The 18,330-nt window shown below is 36.7% G+C and overlaps 1 protein-coding gene across 1 annotated transcript; it reads right to left on the bottom strand.

The window, feature by feature from the left end:
• Nucleotides 1-393: 393 nt before the first annotated feature.
• On the bottom strand, nt 394-15,191 carry LOC131728374 (putative COBW domain-containing protein 7). Its single transcript, XM_059019380.1, has 7 exons — nt 15,089-15,191; nt 11,131-11,168; nt 9,350-9,396; nt 7,088-7,174; nt 6,963-7,007; nt 2,444-2,500; nt 394-547 (listed from the first exon to the last, which is right to left on the bottom strand). Exons 1-7 carry the CDS (start codon nt 15,132-15,134, stop codon nt 409-411), a joined length of 459 nt encoding a protein of 152 aa, XP_058875363.1. The 5' UTR covers nt 15,135-15,191; the 3' UTR covers nt 394-408.
• Between the last annotated feature and the right edge of the window lie 3,139 nt (nt 15,192-18,330).

Raw genomic sequence — 18,330 nt, 5'->3', positions numbered from 1 at the left:
TCCGAACAAAGATTTGAAACGCATCATTCCAGTGTCATCTCGCTAGGAACACATGATTCCAGTGTCATCGGGCTAGGTGAGGTTTGCAATGCAAACTATTCTTATAATGCATACTTTAACATTACTTGGTTTTGGCCCTAAAAACATTTAAAACTTAAATACAACAGTAAAATGTTACTGAAGAATTGGAAATAAAACACATATAGCAAAAAAAAAATAATAAGAATTACAACGTATAGGTAGGCTGGGACAAATATTCTCATTTTCAAGCACACCGTTTGAAATTTATGAAAATGATACCATGCAATGGAAACCAATGCATAAATAGGTACATTAATGGGATAATGTGATCATTTATATACTTCTGTTTTCAAGGTTATTCACAATTAAAAAACTGTCATAGTTTTGTTAAAAGTTTGGTATAATATTCAAACACTGAAAAGCTGTGTTTGCCCCAGCACTACAAAGTAACAGTACTGTGCATGAGCTGGTTACCTTGTCTAGATGCGGTCGTGTTGTTTTCACATGATGCAGTTTTTCCTGCAAACTAGAAAACAAGCATTGATCACATTTGAGCTCCAAAGCACACTGTTACATGAAGCTTATTTTCACGCTAAGACATTTTGACAATAGGCATGAAGATCCCAATACAGAATATTCATTTGCTTGAGAGAGGATATTTGTCACTGAGACAATAGGTCTAATTTCTAATGAGGGTCTTACAGTTGCACAAATTTACACAACATGACAAACTGAGTAAATACTGTATACTAAACAAAACAGAACCCTCAGAAAATGAACAAATAAAGTATTTTATTTGTGTAAAGTCATGTCAGGTTACAAAACTTGAATTATAATACAATTGCTTGGTGGTTCTAATTTTGCAACATTAACACGTGCCATTCAATGAGTTCATTAAATAATGGTGTAAATAATTTGTATAGCCCATACATTCTTAAAAAGAATTACTAAAACGCACCATAATGACCCTCAAAATGTTCCAAGAGACAACCAATTGCTTGGTGGTTCTAATTTTGCAACATTAACACGTGCCATTCAATGAGTTCATTAAATAATGGTGTAAATAATTTGTATAGCCCATACATTCTTAAAAAGAATTACTAAAACGCACCATAATGACCCTCAAAATGTTCCAAGAGACAACCAGCTTCACTGTGACAAGAACAATTTCCTGTGAGAATTAATTACATAAAAAATGGAAGTAGAGAATCTAAATTCTGCAGAGGAAAGGGTCAAAAAAAGAAAAACAAGTGACAAAATGGGAAGGCGTTTCACAACTCCTCCCCCCCCCCCCCCCCCAGCCAACCCAACCAACCCCAAGCTCGCAGATGTTTTGGCTTAGCAACTTCTTAGGAAAGTTTAACTTCTCTTCCTTAATCCAGACTCCAGTGGCCAAGGCTAAATAATAATAAAAAACACACACAAGCTAGCAAGCGTTTTTTGTGCCAGTTAGCTGCAGTGTTCTGGCATGCTGGGAGATGACACGCAGGCAAACATTGTCCAACAGATTACACTATTTACAATCAAGGCACACAGGGGGCAACTTCAAACAAACTGTCTGGATGGTTTAAAGAAGGGCTGCAAAGGGGGGGGGGGGGGGGATTGGTAACAGTAGGTTTAAAAGAAGGGACGGAAAGTGTCCATGTAGACAAGTTTGTAAAGAGAAGGCATCTCTTTGCTACCAAAAACAATAAGTTTAATCCCTCGCAGCTGGTTGGCATTTGAAGAACTTTTAGAATTCCTTTCAGATTACCTGCCTATTCTGTACTTGCATTATGAGCCACAGTCAAGGGACTTTTTTTGTTTTTTACTGGCCCTGTTCTTTCTACATAAATGCTTCCGGACTGCAATCTGCAATATTCTTATTGGCTAGTTTTGCAAATCAACGCATTTGAAGCCCTTCAGTTAAAGAGCTTGCCAAATATAATTTGTGAACATCTTTGAAGTTTCTGACATGCTGTTACTGTAATAGGAATCAACAGGTTCTTGCTTTGCTTAGGTACCACAAGTTATGCTCAGAGGGGTTTGACACATGCAACATCCTTCTTACCATTTCAGTACAAGGGGGTCAGCCTCTGATTTTTGTGGCCGACTTGTGTCATAGGGTTATCCATATTACACCCAAAATCCCATTTACTTGTATTTCAGATGCAAGATGGAAACCCACACTGTCTCAAATGGGTCTAAATCACTATAGGACCCTTTGTGCACAAAAGTTATGGAAGTCTGACAGAGTAAATGGGATACTTGAACACAGAGAGCCATATGGTATTGGATTACACATTTAAAAATAATTTGGATACAATTTGCTATTCTAAAAATATTATTCTAAAAATCAGCTGGGCAGAAGTTAAATCTATTTTAATGCCCACTGTAAATGTGTTGCTTCTACAAGACCACTGCTTTCAATATAATACCATACCTTGCACCAGTTTTGCCATCAAATGCGTGCAGATCTAATACATTGGAGAGGTCAACCCTGGGGAAAAAATGAACACACAGTATGATGACCAGAGCAACACATTAAAAACAGTAATAGAGACACTTGTCAGTTATCGTTCAGTTATTGTACGGTACAGTACAGGTGGTTTAGTCTTTGACTTGGTCAATAATAATAATAGGAACAGAACTACAGTATGCAACATGTATTTCTATGGTTTCATTTACATCAAAAAGGGATGCATGGATTCTGTGTAATGGAAGGAGGACAGTTGCAATGGATGAATCAAGAAAGACCTCTGCTGATTGATGCCATTCTGACCCTGCTCCCCAGGCTGCAATTATCCCAAGGCAAAACTATAACCTCCACACTGGAAATACATTTGCAGAGTTAAAAAGCTAAACACTGTGTTTAACACTCCAAAGAACGTAGGTTAGCCTCAAAACAACTACTAGTGGAAGCTACACTTATTTTTATTTTAAAAATAAAATAATAAAATTTCAGGCCTTAGTATTCTGATTTCACACAAATGTACCTCCATTTTTAATGATCACTCCACCATAGTAACAAAACTAAATTACCAATTGTATTCTTTAAATGGACTTTGGTAAAGATTTGTATTGACAAACACTGCTGCATATTATCTGTTACTTGCACAAATTCCAACCTGATTTGAGAAATAAGTGTACTACATGTAAAACAGTAAATATAGCATCTTTCCAAAAGAAATCTTTTTTTTGTTAAACTGTGCACACTGGAGAGGGAGTCTTGTGAAACCCCTTTTTATCAGTGCAATGTTCTTATGGTACAGTGCACAGCACATAAATACCACTTTTCCTTTGTAACAAGCTGTGCCCATATTGTCTGCTCTCAGCAGTCCACCAAAAACTAATACTTAGGTTCAATAACAGACATATGGATTGTGAAAGGCAGCTCTTAATAAAAAATATTGACTGGCAGGGAACACCAGCAAATCTCTAATTTAATGAAAGAACCAAGCAACAGCAGAATCTCCAGTGTTTAAGCAATGACATCACACCTAAAATATGTAATCCTTTGAAACTCTAATGCTAAAGCTCATAGGGCTGTAACGACGATCAAAACATCTTATAAATGTTAATACAGAAATAATAAAGTGTAAAAAGCTTTGTATGTTCTTTCAAATTTCCACTTCTACTGTATGATATTTGTGAGTGGCTCTTGGATTTGTTGCTCCAATCTCAAGTTATCAGTTCTCTAAATGTGCCTTGAGCAATCTTTGAGCTTGTTTGTCTAGAGAATCCTAAGTGCCAGCACAGCACTGCAAAAAAGCAACCAAAAATACATTTGAAGCTACTTTCTCTCTAAAGCGGACATAGGGTTGGACGAGAATGACATTTTAGTTATTGAGAAATCGAAGTTCATAATTTAACAACAATTAATTGCAACTTTCTCCCTAGTGTTTTTTTTATTTCTCTCACACTTTTTTCTTTTTTCTTTGTCTGTATCATCTTCATCATCAAGTTATTTGGCATAGAGCAATTTGTTCAGCACTTTTTCTTTTCATCTTTAACACGATTATGGATAATGATTTTTTCAGTACAATCAGTAAACTGAGACAATAATGATGATGTGTACAAGAAAAGATAGGTCACCATCCTCAAAAATATGTGGAATAAAATCTCATAAAAAAACACCCCTGCATCATTCAGCAAAGTTGAAGACAGATAACACATCGACCAGTAACATGAAAAAGCGGGTCAAAATGACCTACAGCCACAGCTTGTGGAACAGGATTTACTCCTTCACTGGCGGAATAGATCCGATTCAGAGATACAGAAGAGTCCAAATCCAACTGTCCCATGGAGGCAGGGTCAATACACTAGTTGCACCAATAGTTCAGTCACCATGCATTCTCACTTCCTCTAACCAGGCAATACCAAGACTTTCACTAAACACATGAAGGGCTGCACATTCAATTTATGCTTCAGTAAAGTAGTGTTTGTGTAACAGCCCTGCCCTTATCTTTCTTTTTTTCCTTCGACCAAAATGCATTTAACCTTTGCTACCTGAACAAAGCACAGAAAACAACATGAGTGTAATCCATAAAAGTTAACATGACAGTTAGTGCCTGCAAGCCTTTCTGATGCTGCGTCTGTATCCCAGGAGGGGGGTGGGGGTGGGGTGGGGGGGTATTCATTAATATACTGACATCAAGAGAGAAAAAAATATTATTCACACATTAGAGATGACAAATTATTTCAAAGATAAGGAAAGTCATCTGATTTATAAGCCTTCCTATAAAAAATGTAAGATGTTTGCATACACTACCATGAACAATACTGTATTTTTTTTGTGTTAGGATTATCTGTGTTTTACATTGGGGATGTGGAGGGAGCTGTTCACAGAATTCAAAAGGGAGGTAAGAACAGGATAATATTCAGGGGTGTGCAATTTTTGAAAATATTATAAAAAGTAGAAATATCTACTTAACCATTTTAAAAATCTACCTGCCCCCTCCCCATCGCATAAAACACACACACAAAAGTAGAATTTAGCTTGTAGGATTTTGGTTTTATTTAACAGTGAACACAATCAATGAGTTAGCGATTAACAGGGGCGGGTCTAGCCTTGTAGCTTGACTGGTTCACTAAATTCTTCAAGATACACAAAAGGTTCCCCATGACCCCATCTCACCTTAACAAATGTATGAGTACAACTAAAATAAGTAATACTTGAAGTTATTCAAATATAAAAATAGCTTCTGCCTGCTTTTTTTCCACTCTTTCTATATAAGCTGAATTCAACTCCTGATGTAGAGGTGTTTTAGTTTGTTGTAAAGACAAAATATGTTTTTTTCTTTTGTTTATTTCTATTATATACTTGTGTACAACATTTTACAGCTGTTTTTCCTCATCTAACATCTCGTCCCATGATGGTTAACTGGACCACTGCTGCAGCAGGGTGATCCTGGTTTCATACCCGGATGGCTTATTTATTTATTTTTTTGGTAAGGTAACATTCTTTCGCTGCACTACTCTCACTGAAAAATACACACACAAATTAATTAATACATAAACACATTGCCATGAGATTTACATTCTATATTATATTTTAAGAATAAAATATTGCACAGATAATCTCATATAGAAGCATTTTATTTCTATCATTATAAACATATTTGTCAATCTTCATGTTTTAACAGTTTCACAAAGCGATGGATTGTGCTTGTCCAATAAATAACTAATATCACTTCTGTTCAAATCTCAAAAAAAAAAAATCCCAACAAGAACATGCTTGACCACAAAGTAGGCAGCACGATTTTTTCGAATCCACCAATACCTTAGCAACTATGGTGTTTTTTTGTTGTAACGTAAACTCTTTAAAATGTTTGTGTGGAGGTGCTACACTTCCGCAATTCAGTTTTCAGAAACTTGCGTGGCTCTCTAGAAATATACCCGGAGTGCCTTTCCAGCAACAGAACGAACATAGGAAAAATAAATAAATAAAAACTACTTGTCCAACGGGAAAAGTATAATGGCAAAACTTGTTGTCCCTCACACAAATCTTGCTCTCCCGGACGTCGATCGATATGAATTGCACACCGCTGCACATTGATACGACTGTACATAGGATAAATATACATCACAACCCATAAGAGCAGACACACACACACACTGTGCAGACCAACGGCAAGCTTTTGTTCTTGTCAAAAGTTGACACTGCCTAACAGAATAAGCAATGGTGAGTTCATGTAGGAGATTTGTGTATCTACTTGTATGTTGTTTCTAGTAAAAACATAAAAGGAAAACTAAACTACCGCAAGTGGTGCAGTACATCTGGCCCTGTGTGTTTTAAAGCTTTTGAGTCCCCAAAAAACAAACAAAAAAAAGCACTAGAGCAAAAGTTGGGTCTTTCCAATGCATCTTAGTTCAAAGGTGTCCCTGTCCCCCCTGCTGCTCCCACCCACACACTTCAAAACAGAGCTCTGGTGGCTTTTGATGCTGTCGGATCGTAATCAATAATGATCACTTTTGACGAGCTGCAAATCAATCCGCAAGTGAAACGTTTGACAGCTCTACAAAGCAGCCCTCATAAATGACTTGTTACAGATTTTTTTTGTTTATTATGCACTTGTATCCAATTGTAAACAGTGTTAGTTTTTATCACTGTTTGATTCAGTGATTTCCAAGAGTGAAAAGGTTAAAAATGAAAACTATTATTTAAACAGGAACATTACAACTATTACCAGATTCTTTACATTAAATTCCATACTACTCTGTGATCACTGCATACTTTAATGATGTTACCACAGTATATGGACTAATTCTTCTTCCCAGGGAAATGCTGTAAAGGCAATCAGAGAACAGGAGTGCCGGTTGCATTTAAGTCTAAGGAAGATTTAGTGTTTTGGTTTTTTTTTTACATAATTTTATCTCACTCAAAACTTCAGACTATAAAAGGGAAAAAAATCGGGCCTTTTTTGGTCTAATTAATTATAGAAAATAGAAAAAAAAAATACCTTGACTTCTGCGTTTCTTGAATTCTGACAAGCCCATTTATAGATCTGAAAAATGACATGAAGTAAGTTATCTTTTAAAAACAGCGTAGAGTGTAAAGTTCTAAAAATGACATCACAAATCTTACCGGACAACTTCCTTCAGCTGATTCAGCACTTCTTCTTCCACCAAGTCTGTTTTATTGATGATAGCAAGATCTGCCAGTGCAACCTGCCTGTACACCAAATCAGCATACTAAGAGGTTATTATACTAGTTACTTTAAATGAACTAGAATCATGTATTGAAATATAAAAATCACTGTTTAGCAAAACAGGATATATATATATATATACAGTACTGTGCAAAAGTTTTAGGCAGGTGTGAAAAAATGCTGTAAAGTAAAAATGCTTTCAAAAATAGATATGTTAATAGATTATATTTATCAATTAACAAAATGCAAAGTGAGTGAACAGAAGAAAAATCTACATCAAATCAATATTTGGTGTGACCACCCTTTGCCTTCAAAACAGCATCAATTCTTCTAGGTACACTTGCACACAGTTTTTGAAGGAACTCGGCAGGTAGGTTGGCCCAAACATCTTGGAGAACTAACCACAGTTCATCTGTGGATTTAGGCAGCCTCAGTTGCTTCTCTCTCTTCATGTAATCCCAGACAGACTCAATGATGTTGAGATCAGGGCTCTGTGGGGGCCATACCATCACTTCCAGGACTCCTTGTTCTTCTTTATGCTGAAGATAGTTCTTAATGACTTTCACTGTATGTTTGGAGTCGTTGTCATGCTGCAGAATAAATTTGGGGCCAATCAGATGCCTCCCTGATGGTATTGCATGATGGATAAGTATCTGCCTGTACTTCTCAGCATTGAGGAGACCATTAATTCTGACCAAATCCCCAACTCCATTTGCAGAAATGCAGCCCCAAACTTGCAAGGAACCTCCACCATGCTTCACTGTTGCCTGCAGACACTCATTCGTGTACCGCTCTCCAGCCCTTCGGTGAACAAACTGCCTTCTGCTACAGCCAAATATTTTGACTCATCAGTCCAGAGCACCTGCTGCCATTTTTCTGCACCCCAGTTCCTGTGTTTTCGTGCATAGTTATTATTATTATTATTATTATTATTATTATTATTTATTTCTTAGCAGACGCCCTTATCCAGGGCGACTTACAATTGTTACAAGATAGCACATTATACATTATATCACATTATACAGATATCACATTATTTTACATACAATTCCCCATTTATACAGTTGGGCTTTTACTGGAGCAATCTAGGTAAAGTCCCTTGCTCAAGGGTACAACAGCAGTGTCCCCCACTGGGGATTGAACCCACAACCCTCCGGTCAAGAGTCCAGAGCCCTAGCCACTACTCCACACTGCTGCCCTCATAGTTGAGTCGCTTGGCCTTGTTTCCACGTCAGAGGTATGGCTTTTTGGCCGCAAGTCTTCCATGAAGGCCACTTCTGACCAGACTTCTCCGGACAGTAGATGGGTGTACCAGGGTCCCACTGTTTTCTGCCAATTCGGAGCTGATGGCACTGCTGGACATCTTCCGATTGCGAAGGGAAGTAAGCATGATGTGTCTTTCATCTGCTGCAGTAAGTTTCCTTGGCCGACCACTGCGTCTACGGTCCTCAACGTTGCCCGTTTCTTTGTGCTTCTTCAAAAGAGCTTGGACAGCACATCTGGAAACCCCTGTCTGCCTTGAAATTTCTGCCTGGGGGAGACCTTGCTGATGCAGTATAACTACCTTGTGTCTTGTTGCTGTGCTCAGTCTTGCCATGGTGTATGACTTTTGACAGTAAACTGTCTTCAGCAACCTCACCTTGTTAGCTGAGTTTAGCTGTTCCTCACCCAGTTTTATTCCTCCTACACAGCTGTTTCTGTTTCCGTTAATGATTGTGTTTCAACCTACATATTGAATTGATGATCATTAGCACCTGTTTGGTATAATTGTTTAATCATACACCTGACTATATGCCTACAAAATCCCTGACTTTGTGCAAGTGTACCTAGAAGAATTGATGCTGTTTTGAAGGCAAAGGGTGGTCACACCAAATATGGATTTGATTTAGATTTTTCTTCTGTTCACTCACTTTGCATTTAGTTAACTGATAAATATAATCTATTAACATGTCTGTTTTTGAAAGCATTCTTACTTTACAGCATTTTTTCACACCTGCCTAAAACTTTTGCACAGTACTGTATATATATATATATATATATATATATATATATATATATATATATATATATATATATATATGAAGAAGAACATAGCTAACTGAATATATGCACTGTTATAGCAGGCTACATATACGAAATGTAATTGTTGTTTAGTATGTTTGCTGTAAAACAGCACAAGAACACACGGTTACTGGTACCTTTCTGCTTCATTGATAAGTCCGTCCGGTTTTGCTTCTGTTAAATGCTAATAAAAAAAATAATTGCAACTGTGATTTAGCTTGCAAGACACAATTTCAGGACTTTCATTCTACACCACTCTATACACTAGATGCTTTTATATAGGCCTTCAGACAGTGGGAGCATCCTTACTACAGATATATACTGGCTTGGTTTACTGTATACAGTGCTGTACATTTAGCCTAATGAGAAACCCAAATTACCAAATCTTGAATACTTATTAAGAAATGCATTTTCTTAACTCTGAGGAATTGCAACTGCACATTCCCTGATTTTCAAATGGTAGGCACCCTTCTTTCACAACAGTACACATACATAACCTCAATTTGCAATGCTTCCCTCAAGTATATAAATGTGCTAACTAAATCTACATTTAAATACAATGTGGGTCACCGTTCACATGATAAAGTTAATAGCAAATGCAACTAGAAAGACAGTTGAAATAAAACTAAATTTGTCATGGGTGTAGATTTTATTTACTTATCTATTTAGAGACTAAAACACAACATTAAAATAAATTTCATTATGTGGTGTTTAACTTTTGACACTAGTAGCCCAGCAAGTGTGTTGTAAAATTGTACAATAAAAGTCAAAGTTTATATCAACTTAGCAAAAAAAAAGGTATGTTTGTAAAGTTTTTGTAATCTTTTATGCCTTACAAAATCTATCAAAAAGACAATTTTTTGTTTTCTGATATGTTGTGATTTGTGAAATCGGCAGGAGTGACATTTTCGGAATTAAAAAGACTGACAGATAAAAATGGGTTTGATCCAAGCAGTATAATACATTTAAAACAATCTGACCCTAAAAGATAAACCAATTTCCTTTCTAATATAACCTCATCCCTTCATGGATTTCAAATCTGCGTCTTTTTATTGTCAACGTTAAATCTGTAATAACAGGGAGGATAAAAACGCAACCCTTATTCTGACCTTTTCTTTGTAACTCGTTGCCCATTTATTCAGGAGATACTGAAAGATGCCAGGTTTGTAGATCCACAAAACAAAAGAATAAAGTCTGTGGCTGAGGTGTCAGCCACTCGGTCTAAGAACTGGCATTTCTACTTGTCCCATCATTTGTCCATGATTAGGAAATGAATATTTCAGATCACTAGGTGACAATCCCATTAGAGTGATAGGCTCTGATATCAATTACCCCTTCAGTTTCAATTTGGCTCCTGGGCCATGCAACGGCTCTCACAGCTACAGCTGCGAAAGGCTCGATCCGTGAAGCATGACACCCTTAAATTGCTGCCTATTATCCAGGTGTCATTACAACTACTGGCCTTGGAATTGTTTAAATCACAAGTTGATGGTTCAGAAGTGGTTGGGGGGGGGGCTGGTTCAAACGCTAACAGGATGTTGGTATATTTTCAAAAATGAAATGAAATGAAATAAAATCCTTCTGTTTTCACACATGCCTTTGCATATTTTGCACATCAGTTGAATCTTTTTTGAAGGACCCCATGTAACTGCTTTATAAGATTATTATGAGACTGCTTAGACAAGCTGCTTTTAAAAAGACATGAAATAACAACAAGGACAATACACATTCATTTTCAATTTAAAAAAGTATCTGGATTTCAAACCCTATACTCAAAAACACTACCAACGTAAACTGACAGGACATAATAATTCTGCCTTTTCGTTAATGTAGTTGAATTACACATACATGTATGTAATACATACTCCTAGCATTATCTATATTAAATTATGCAAAAAATGTAATTAAAAATATTTACCTGCATGCCGTATTTTGCATCTATAACTGTTACAATACCTGAAAAAAAAAAAAAAAAAAAATCAGTAAACTAATGCATTTAATACATCTGAAATGTTGTTATATATGTATATATGTATATATATATATTATATATATATATATATATATTATATATATATATATATATATAGAGAGAGAGAGAGAGAGAGAGAGAGAGAGAGAGAGAGAGAGAGAGAGAGAGAGAGAGAGAGAGAGAGAGAGAGAGAGAGAGAGAGAGAGAGAGAGAGAGAGAGAGAGAGAGAGAGAGAGAGAGAGAGAGAGAGAGAGAGAGAGAGAGAGAGAGAGTCGCTAATTGACTTTCGAAAAGTTCTCTATTCATTGCTTTCATTCCCCTTAACTCGAAACATACTTGTGTTTATATATACTGTGTGTGTGTATATGTATAATAATAATTATTATTATAATTATTATTATTATTATTACACACACACACACAGATGAACCCGCTTTATATCATGATTGCCATGCAGGCATAATTCGTGATATAAACCGGGTTTCACGTTTGCCTATTACGAGTGCGAGAAAAAAAAGAAAGAAAACTAACGGTGAATTAAAGAGCAGTGTTTTAATACTTTACATTTAGATATTCTTTATATTGAAACAAATGCATATAGTTTACTACAGGACAAATACGTTTTGTATCATTAACTGGAATGGAACTGTTTGTGTCATTATCTAAAATAGGCATGAATTGAGATGAGCTATCAATTAGAACCTATCAATTAGGTGTTGTACTTGGTGGGTTTTTTCTTGTGTGAATGACTATGTTAAAGAAATCTGGTGACGTTGGTGTTTTGTAACTGAACTGTATCCTGTTAAGACTGCCCACTCAGCATTTGACAGGCTGCACAAAATGTCAGTTTATCAGCCGAGATGATCATTGGTTGTTAGTTGTGTTGGAAATGAATTAATGATATACTGTGGTTACTTAGTAAAGACCAGCCATGCAGCATTTGACAGGCTGCACAAAACGCGACAATAAGCGGGTTTGCGCGATGATATTGAGAGGTAATTCCTCATCGAACCGATCGTGCACGGCGAGTGGTTTTTGAAAAATCGTGATAATAAAACGGGGCATGACATTAAGCGAAGTGAAACAGGTTTTTTTCTTTCTCTCTCTTTCTACACTTCCCACAATATACACCATGCCTGGGGAGGTGATAAGGCCTGAGGCGTAAGCCAAGGGCCTTTAACCACCCCAGAAGTGGTATATATATCATCAGAACCCGAAGTGGTTTAACCGCTTATAACACCTGTCATTTGGGGAAAGAAAAATAATTATTTAAAACACATTTTAAATTAAGACAAAACCACAAACTTTTATTGTGTATACTGTACATCTGCATTGAAAGTGGCATCTCAAAACTAGAGGACTGAGCATAAGCTGATGATGGGCAGAGTTTCAAATGACACTGAGGAAGGCAGGGGAGCAGCTGCGATGGATGCTGACGCCGGATCTTGAGGTGAATTTGTGTCCTCGTTATATGCGAGGAACGCATTCAAGTCCGTTTTCATCCTTTCGGATCTCAAAAGATATTTTTGTGCCAGATTAAGCTGAGGATCGAACCAGACTTTATGCACCAATCCGACCGGGGTGTCAGGGGACAGTGCCTCAGTTTCCCGCAGGTGCTTCAAATCCAGGCAGGTAATTCAGGGGGTGGTGTCTGGCCTTGTCTTTACCTGCTTTTCTAAAAGTTTTCATGACTGACAGGAATACGTTCTTGTTGGTTTTAAACTCGCTGTCAGCAGAGATGTTAAAACTTCTACTGTTAAAATATCTATTTAGTCCAGTTCAGCATTATAAAACTGGAGACCGAATACTGGTCCCCAGTTGAACTTCATGCACTGGCATAAAATTCCCTTATGTTGTTGAGATTTTTTGGACTTATTTCCTTAAAATGAATGTCCATATTTTTTTTCTTTAGCCAGTCTAAGTACATTAACAGCCCATGCTGTGTTTTTTCAATCTTTGTTTTCTTCTATTTCATTTAGCTGTTCCTCATCTACTGTTATGTGTTACTCTTGACAGTTGCTGGTGCACTTATTTCATTTGTATTTTTTTTTTCAGGTGGACTGCTGCTTCACTCAGAAAGTTAGTGTTGTACCAGTTATCTGGAGTTTTATCCCCAAATATATTGAAGGAAATGGGTGGAATGTCACTCATTTTTTGCAGTGGTTTTGTAACTAATAACAAATAAAATGGCAGTTTGTCATGGAATTTAGAATGTAGTGGTACGTAGTGATTTATTCAGTGTGAATCGGTCATGTGATGCTGTTTAACCAATCAGCGGTTGTTATTTGATATATATGAGATAGATATATTCATGCAATAAGGCCCGGCTGGGCGTCCATATACGTCGGATATACGGATGCCTAGGTGCATATATTCAATGCATACAAACACCCTAAAGAGACTTATTGCATTTATTATCCAGGTAAAACAGTGGATTTGAAGAAAAAAATAATAATCATGTAAGCAAAAAATGAGTAGTGTTTTTTATTAAATATCCTTATGCCAAATAACAGTCACATGTATAACTTTATTTAATAACACACCAAGTTAAGATGAGTAAATTAATTCAATTAAAACACGTAAAAGAAAGTAAATATTTTTTTTGCTATTGTGGACATTGCCATTGAAATGTTGAGAAGGCACCAAGGTATTTTGTTTTCTTCCTGTCAGTGCAGACACACTGAGCAGAACAGACGTGAGGAATAAAAATAAATTTAACGCCTCGGATTTCAGTCATTTGTTCAAGATCTGCGTCAGAGCAGATCTTGAACAAATATGGATGGATAATGTGCACAAGTGTCTTTTTGTGTTTTTCTTTACCGTTTACAAACCGCTAAAAATACATTATTTGAAGTGACAAAGTCGGGGTGAGTGAGCATAAAGACAGCATGTTTATATTTTTGGTATTTTTGTTTGGTATTTTCTGTATTGCTATGTTCCAGTTCATTTAATTGTTCATCCAAATGGGCATGTCTACTTACTACTATGGGATTTTTTGCAGGTAACTGGTCACTCTGTTTCATAGTTACAGCTGTAAGTGAGTATAAGGAAAATGGCTACTGGTACTTATTTTAAAATTCTGTGAGGCAGCGCAGTGATTTAGAATATGTGATAAGGCTCCAACTGTCCGTATCCATCCAATATACGGACAGCTGGAACCTTGCTCTACCAATCACATTGCTTGTTTCACATTTCATTACGACACACACTTAAATAAAACTGTTCATTTTCAAAAAAATAGTTAGAAACTTTAATGTATGCTACAATAATCTGCAACCATAATCTTATTTATACAGCACTGTCGTAGAATTTTTTGGAACATGACCCAATTCCTTTTAACAGATTTAAAAATGATTTGTAGCAAAGGTCATAATTAACAATGTATTCCAAATCAGATCACAGTTTCTACTCTTTCTTGAGAAAGTGCCTATTTTAGATGTATGTTATGACCCATTTCCTCTTCAAAGATTTAATTCAAATGCAAAGGGGAACTAAATTACATAACTCTGGAACTGTACAAAAACGTATCCATATTCCTCGTACTACTCCTATTGAGAATTGTGTCCAAAACAGAGGATCGCCCAAGTGTTCTTGATCTGAAGTTAAAGGTTTTCCTCAATCCTGATAGAGTATGTTTACCTGTGTGACAATGACCTCCATGAGCAAAAACTTGTTAAACCTGGCCCACGAATAATCTGTTCGCTTGCCATTTTGACCTTTAACCTTCTATCAGAACCCCCACCTCCAAATCATTTTTCTCCACTTTTAGATATGCCGTAGAAGGGTCTTCACTTGTGTTTTTGTTTAGTCACTTAATACGGTTTCTTTTTAACAGTCACTTAATACAGTTCCTGGTTTAACATTCAAACCTCAAATAAATATTGGATTTGTGGGTTTTTCCTACCATCAAGGTAAATATCACTTCCTAGTTCAGCATCGACCCAAAACATAGAGGCCACAGCTCCTACACGGGAGACAGAGAAGAGAGAGAGAGGGGGGGGGGGGTCAGTGTCTTGAGAGGAAGTGTTAGGCCATGTCCACACTACATAACCGATCTCGAGAAACGTACTCAAAAACGTTTGAATTAATCCAGCTCAAAGCTCACAGTAAAGTACCGTTTCATGTTTAGTCGGGCTTCATGCGTACACACACTATTAAAATAGTTTGGTTACTGTGCCTAGCAGTGCAATAAACAGTGGAAATTAATATGATAGTATCCCAGCATGCACTGTATTTTATTTTAAATGTTATGTCCCATGTTAACAGAGGTCCATATTGCTAAAAAGAAATAAAACACCTGTTCAGACAGCATCTGTAAACCTCACAACTCTCGACTACATGGCACCCAATTGTAAATCAGGTGACATCCCTTTAAGCAAATTGAGCCGATTCTGTTTCATAATTAAACTCAGAAAAAGCTGTTAATTACAAAACAATCTTTGCTTTTACCTTCATATCTTGCCTGAGCTTAACTGTGGTCCCCTTAAATTTACTTCAAACAGAGCTGACAAATTACGTGAATTATTCATCCCCGCTCCTACTTCTAACTCACATTTCATTTTTACAGTCGCCTAATTTAACTTTGTGCTTTTGTATTTTCCCCCCTAGTTTAACAGAGATGTCTGGACAGATTTTTTTTTAAGCATAACAATGAATGCCTGGTGCGGAGTGTACACTGGTAGCAAGTCCTTCAGGTGCCTGTTCTGAGTATTTAGCCAAACATATCACAAAGCATTTGGGGATATTGGAGGATACACAAAAAATGTAATTTGGTATTACAGCGTCCACACTTCTGACAAACTGCAATACCTGATGCAATCTAATTTAGAACCGGACTCGAGCCTTGTACTAAACGCTGCGTTGTGTGGATGCTAACCATATTTACATTTTTAAGCCAGTTTAAAGGCAACTAATACAGTTTAAAGGCATACTGTGGACAGAGACTTATTCTAGACTCACACACAGCCGGTCAAGAACGACAGCATGTGTTTGTTTTAAACAAGTTTGAGTTTGTTTTATCGTGATTTGATGCAGCACTAGTTTTTGTTGCTAATGAACACAAATGTCTTCCCCATTATTCCAGAGTAGTGCGGTTTGGTGGACGCTTTGTGGGTATTTCCAATTGCCAAATAACACCTCAATACTAAAAAAAAAAAAAGCTTCTACTTACATGGAGCTGTTCTTCAGCTCAGGTACCTCGTACAGAAAAACAAACATGGTGTGGGAACTGTTTGTAAAACATGTAAAGAATAAAAGTACAGCTAACTTTTTATTTTTGTAATCAGGATTGGAGTGCATTTGTTAAAAGAGCTTTGAAACAGGCTTTAAAGTTGTAAGTGTAAAAAGTTGTCACGTGGGGATGTGGAACACTATTTTTCAGAACCCTGGTACTTACTCGTCAATGTGTGTGAATTAAGATAAAGAACAGTGTCTAATGCGTGTTTTTAACGGAACTGAAACACCACCATTGATGTTATGCGGTGCTAGAAATAAATGCACACAGTATTGCAGTTATTGTTATTTTGCCTTTTTTCTTTAAAAATTGTTCCAGTTAAAATGGAATCCTCAAGCGATTTCTTCTTTACTTTCTTATACTTTTAAATTGATGACAGTGCCTGAAGGAAACAGTCTGATGAGCAAAGGCAATGTAAATATTTGATGTGAAAATAACATTTTATTTTGACATAAAACTGATTTAACATGTAACGCTGCAATTGACTTTCGGCAAAAAAAAAAAAAAAAAAAAAGGTAGTTTTTTTTTTTCTTTTTTTTTTTTTTTTACTGTTCTCGCTCTCAGTGGAGCTGTTAGTGACAGGCCTGTCTCAGCGCATGAAACTCAAGGGAAAAGGAAGGATAACTAAACTCATTCTGCTACTGTCCAGAGCCGTCTTCCCAAACTGACGAGGCGAGGCTGCCCTGGACTGCCACTCACGTCAGTGCTCAAACACCTGCCACTTATTTCCACTGCTTACTCATCCAGGATACTGCCGCGGCCTTCTAATCAAACCAGTTCCTGATTTCTATTGATTTTTTCAAAAAAGCTTAATAGTTTTCCGATTTGGATGAAATAGGATTGCCCTTGCAGTAAGGGCTGAATCAATTTCTTTTTTCTCCACAAAAAAGAATTACTATACCATGACAATTACAGAGTTTTGAATTTAGGATTGTCTGTCCTTTAAATTGGAAATATCTGACCTCTAGGGATAAACTTCAATTGTATTTAAAAGCACACTATTTATGCACTGTTTACTGCACTACAAACAACATTCTGTGTGACTAGTGGTTATAATTGCAGTAAAAGCATAACATTTGTATTATCAAAAAATATGTAAACTACACTCTTGTCATATCAAGTATGTCAGTGAAATGAATTCCCGTCTACTGTTAAAAATACAAAAAGAGCTATCAGTAACATGAAAAAGTCAATCACCTTGACCTACATCTTGAGTACAAATCGAAGTATGTAAGTTTGAGACACAGATAAATGCCTCTATAAAAAAACAGATTCTCATACACTCAACTTGCAAATACATTTCCTCAGTTTAATCTGAAATGGACAGGAGGCTTTCTAGATGTATGTAAAAATGTAAGTGTGACATCAGACACAAAAGGACAGACAAACAGCCTCTACATGCTACCAGATTCTGGACGTCTTCAGCAAGTTTAATCACAACTGAATAAACAATTATCATACCGTAAAGCGGGTGATAAGGTTAGGCTATTTGACTAGTGGCACCAACACAGTCATATCTGGAACACAACAGGGCTAAACCAAGTGACAGGGGATGCACAATCCATTACACACATGGGAGTACATTACTGGTGATGAAAGTTATGCAGAAAGACATTAGTAACATTTTAATTATGCTTCCCCAGTGCCATTTTAGCCTTTTAAAAAATAAAAATAAAAAAGCACAGGACCAAAATTGGCAGTGTGCAAGAAAGTTTACTCCACTTCTGCATCGTATAGGCAATTGCATTAATTACTTGAACACTATTTCACAGCATGTTTTACCTTACCAGCCACTGCCACAGGCCTCTCCTGAACACAACACTCAAAAAAATGATAGAAACAGAACTGGGTGGGAGGCATTTGTTGCCTGTTTTTGCCATTCAGACCTCTTGCTTACCAAGTATTTTCATTTC

Source organism: Acipenser ruthenus, unplaced genomic scaffold, assembly GCF_902713425.1.
Source record: "Acipenser ruthenus unplaced genomic scaffold, fAciRut3.2 maternal haplotype, whole genome shotgun sequence".
NCBI classification, from domain to species: domain Eukaryota; kingdom Metazoa; phylum Chordata; class Actinopteri; order Acipenseriformes; family Acipenseridae; genus Acipenser; species Acipenser ruthenus.
This window is presented reverse-complemented; position numbering and strand designations above follow the sequence as displayed.